Genomic DNA, 5,097 nt, shown 5'->3' with positions numbered 1-5,097 from the left:
CGAAAAGTATTTACTAGAAATAAATTTCGATATCGTTCGAAACAAAATTTTTATCGCCACCAATAATATCTCGAACATGATTGTCGCGATTTTGTAATCAATCATAAATCGAATTGCCAAAAATAAATAACAACAGTTCGTATATACATGTACATACGATTTTTCATTTACTTCGTGTAAGTTAGTTTCAATGATGGAGGCGTAACTGGTTATAGATATTTCAAAAAAATTAATGACACCAAGGTTCTACAATATTTTAAAGAGATTAATATCATATTTAGAAAAATTATAACCAAGAAACCTGCAAATTTAAGGTACAAGTAGTATCACTGGCTTTATGGGCTTTCAGAAATAGAATAATAGGTACAAAAAGCACAAATTTATATTATAAGGAAGAAAAAATACTATAAATAAAAGTGGAAACGAGACTAATTATTATCTTTTATTAATTATATATTTCTCTGTAATGAATTTGAATTAAAGTTGTAGTTCTTTCCTTCCTTTATCAAAACATTCAATTTGATGAAATCCTAATAGTATCAAATATTCATTGTTTGTCTATTAAAAATCATAGATTTCTCTGAGCCATTGGCATTACAATACTTCAAAGACGGTAAATTAGGAATATAAATTTTTGTGAACCAATTTTTTTAAGAAGACTGCAGTTTGTGGATATTTCGGTTTTAATTAATTACTAACAAAGCTCAGCATCTTAGGGCAAATATGCAAGACCTGTTTTAAAACAAAATCGTCAACTTCCAATGCATATTTATAGACTCGAAGAACCTAAGAACACCTTTCAAAAGTTTTATAGCTTCACTAAGTAAGACTTTCCGAGCTAAATGTGGGGGATAGAAATTAGTATGTTATAAGTATGTATGTTTCCGATGAAGACATTAGACAAAAAAGTCGGAGCTCTAATATTGCATATCCGAATTTTTGTATATTTATCAAATTGCCGGAGCTTTTGGGGATCTTCAGTGATGAGAACCTACTATAATACCGATATTAGTAAAATTATACTAACTTTTATTAACTAAAGATTTAACTATGGTTAAAAATAAGTGGCCCATACTAAGGCCTACAGCTATAAAAGATAACCCACCAAACGCCTACAGATCATTTGCTAGAGGTGTGCATACTAATGTGATCAAATTGAAAGGTGAATTTTTAATTTTTACTTCGCGTGTCTTTTGAATAGCTACATTTTTTTCTGTAAGTTGATAGTACTGCTAGTGACATCTATGGTAAATAATAAGCATCGTTTTGTCCTGCAGCAATGACGATGCCAAACTACCATCGGGATTGCGTGGAAAATGGAACAGTTCGGTAAAAACTAAACGAAACGTATTTTAACGAAATGTTTTCCGGACACATTATGAAGGGAGGTTCGAGTCGCCCGGCGAAATATATCTCAATTAGCGCTCCCACAGGTGTGATCACCTAAGCGCGCCTTTTCCAGATTCAATCATAGATCGCGTTGTGCCGCTACTTTCAGTTCCGAAATGCATCGCCGCCAATGCTTTCTTATACGGAAACACCAATTCACCATCTGGCGAGGGCCTCATATTATGGGACCACATAGCAGACCGTGAGCAAACTCATAAGACGCCTCGAAATATGAAATATGGCGTTATCACATGTTGCCCTCTACGACTATTTCCATGTTCCTTTTATCCGCTGAGGATATTACACGCACATACATTCAATTAATTGGTGAGTGTATTTTGCCACCCGGATGTTTCCAGGCATACATAACTTCATCGCAGAGCGTATTCGGTAGTGGATCGCCGAAGCGTGTATTATTGAAGAACTCACAATGCGCCCAATAATAGAGCGATGAGTCACAATAGGAGCCCGTTTTCAAATCGAATTGCACTTACAGCGATGGTTCACTAAATCCACCTTCCCCATGGGCCGTGAGAATTTATCGCAGAAAGTTTTGATAATATGCGTCGGATCGGGATGATCTGAATCGTAAATGGTCAGCGATTCATCGCAGTAAGCGTCATATTTGAGTATCGCCGACTACAATTCCCACGATAGCCGGTTCTACGCACCGGAATTGACTCGGATTTCATCCGACCATTGGCTGTTTTTTCGGCGATCTAACCCCGTTTGGATAGGTAAGTGTTAATTTGTGTTTGTCGTCACTAGAGCAATGCCTTGCAGCAGGGTTGCTCCGTATCCTCCTGACTCGCGCTGGCACTGAGTCCAACCCGGACCCGGAGGAATTTTTCTGCTGCGTGTGCGCAAAACGGCTCCATCCAAACTCCACCTCGGTCAGGTGTAACACTGACCTGTTCAGGCCTTAAGACTCATAGGGAGTGGACCACGCGTTACGTGGCCCCATGTTGCCTGCGCAATACTGCGACCCAAGCCTCTACGGCTGTGCAATCCGCACATAGTTCGCGCGCCGCGCCGCCACCCAATCCGAGTGGCCAACAGAGGACCTCTACGGTCCCTTGGAGCTCAATCAGGCAACATAGCTCCCCTTCTGACTTGCGCCCCCCCCAACCTTCATCCCGCTCCAATCCTCGTGCGCGAACCAACCAGCAGCTCTTGGTCCCTCGCACAGTCTGTTCCGTGTGTCAGACCGTCATACGTCGGAACGTGACATCCGCCAAGTGCAATTCTTGTACTGTCTGGTGTCACTTTTTGGCGTGTTCCGGCCTGCGCACCACACGTGAGTGGAGTGACTCCTTCGTTGCCCCATGCTGCAGGAGTCTGCCCCCCCAACTCACAACAGTGGCGTCGCCTATCAACACCCCAGCGCGACAACCGCCCCTGCGGGTATTACAGCTGCAACAACTTCCACCCACACGTCACTCCCTCACTCCGAGGATCAACCACGGACACCCGCGACAAACCCGGCTACTTCAATTTAACTGCAACGGACTCCAGAGCAAGATCGAGGAGATAGTTGCACTTATGAATCGGGAACGTTTATCGATAGCTGCGGTCCAAGAAACCAAGTTAAACAGCCGCTTAGATCTTCTGAGTTGTGCAGGTTTCAACGTTATACCTAAAGATCGCGAGCGAGATAATGGTGGTGGCCTAGCTTTCATATTGCACAACACCGTGCAGTATCGTCTAATCGATGTAGACATCGACCCCAGGGATACTACCCTAGAATGTCAGGGTATAGCTATCCGGTCAGGCGATGTCGAGCTCGAAATATTTAATATATACATCCCTCCAGTTACATGTTGCCCAACAGGACATCCCCCGAATATAGGTGCGCTACTTCGTGGTGAAAACCGTTTGGTACTAGGCGACTTTAACGCGCACCACGATCTTTGGCATTCCTGCCTGTCAAATGACCGTAGGGGGATGGAGCTGGCGGAACAGATTGACGATTCGACATTCTGCACAATGAATGACGAAGCCCCCACCAGAGTTATGGGCACCTGTAATAGCTCGCCGGATATTACCATTGCTAGCTGTGGTCTGATAAACAGCATAACCTGGCGACCTATGCTAACTCTCGCATCAGACCATCTGCCCATAATTATCTCGATCGAAAAGCCTCCCGATTTTGTTTCTGTGGGCAACCGCACCTACTTTAACTTTAACAAAGCTAATTGGGTCGGCTTCACAGAATTTACTGAGAGCACCTTCAACTCTCTACCCATTCCTATGGACTTATGCGTTGGCGAACATCAATTCCGCAAGGTGATCGCAGCAGCTACCGCTCGCTTCATCCCGGCTGGAAGAATCGCGAAAATCCGCCCCAATTTCCCAGCCGAAGCAGCTGTTTTAGCTAATGAGCGCGACACCTTACGCCATGCCGATCCCGGGGATCCCCGAATAAGGGATCTCAATTTGGAGATTCGGCGAATGGTAAACCAACATAAGCGGACGAAATGGATAGAGCACCTGAAGTCCTGTAACCTCTCCACCGGAGTGAGTAAGCTTTGGGCTACTGTCAAAGCTCTGTCTAACCCGAAGAGACATGACGACCGAGTTGAAGTTCAATTCAATGGTCATGCCTCTTCGGACCCGAAGAAGTGCGCGAGCTATTTTAGCCGGCAATTCACACTGCACCCTTCGGTAGACAAAGCTAAACGATGTGTTAACCGACGGCTGCGCAAAATGACAAACGAAGACGCGCCACTTACTTTCACCGATGAGGAGGTTCAGGGTGTCATCAAAAAAGCAAAATCATCTAAATTCATTGGCCCTGATGGAATCAACATGCTAATGCTAAAGCATCTAGGCTCGACGGGAGTAGGATATCTCACCAAGGTCCTCAATCTGTCGCTGACCACTCTTCAAATACCCGATGTGTGGAAAGTCGGAAGAGTGGTCCCACTACTGAAACCTGGAAAACCCGCCATCAAAGGGGAATCTTATCAACCGATAACTCTCCTCTCCCCAGTAGTGAAGACACTTGAGGCCTTGCTACTCCCGACCTTCACTCACCACCTGAGTCTAGCCAGCCACCAGCATGGATTCCGAAAAGTGCACAGCACCACCACAGCACTTAGCGTCATAAACGCCCAGATAGTTCGTGGCCTCAACCAGAAGCCACCCTGCGAAAGAACGATCCTCGTAGCGTTGGACCTGTCAAAAGCTTTTGACACGGTCAATCACACAACGCTACTGCAGGACATCGAAACAACTACGCTCCCTCCAGGGCTAAAGAGGTGGACCATAAACTATCTGAGCGGTCGCCAGTCATCCGTACTATTTCGAGGTAAAACATCTAAACCGAGAAGAATTAAACAGGGGGTTCCGCAGGGTGGTGTCCTCTCCCCACTACTGTTTAACTTCTACATCTCAAAACTCCCACAACCACCAGAAGTAGTTTCCATAACCTCGTACGCTGATGACTGCACGATATTGGCGTCGGGCAATGGAATCGATGGCATGTGTTCGAAGGTAAACAGCTACCTCTCCGACCTTTCTCGTTTCCTCTCTGCACGAAATCTCACACTTTCCCCCACCAAATCCACAGCGACCATATTCACAAACTGGACGAAGGAGTATAGACTTGAGCTTAACATTGCAGTCGACGGCGTCAAAATTCCGACTGTCAACAATCCTAAGATTTTAGGTGTAACATTCGACAGTCTATGCTCCTTCTCTCCTCAT

The 5,097-nt window shown here is 44.9% G+C and overlaps 1 protein-coding gene across 1 annotated transcript; it reads left to right on the top strand.

Annotated features, from left to right (window-relative positions):
- Positions 1 to 3,032: 3,032 nt before the first annotated feature.
- Positions 3,033 to 4,131, top strand: LOC126755803 (uncharacterized; the record flags this gene model as incomplete). Its single annotated transcript, XM_050468528.1, has 1 exon — positions 3,033 to 4,131. A coding segment is annotated over exon 1 (798 nt), but the record flags the coding sequence as incomplete, so codon positions are not given.
- Positions 4,132 to 5,097: the final 966 nt, after the last annotated feature.

The sequence above is a fragment of the Bactrocera neohumeralis genome, chromosome 4, assembly GCF_024586455.1.
Source record: "Bactrocera neohumeralis isolate Rockhampton chromosome 4, APGP_CSIRO_Bneo_wtdbg2-racon-allhic-juicebox.fasta_v2, whole genome shotgun sequence".
NCBI classification, from domain to species: domain Eukaryota; kingdom Metazoa; phylum Arthropoda; class Insecta; order Diptera; family Tephritidae; genus Bactrocera; species Bactrocera neohumeralis.
This window is presented reverse-complemented; position numbering and strand designations above follow the sequence as displayed.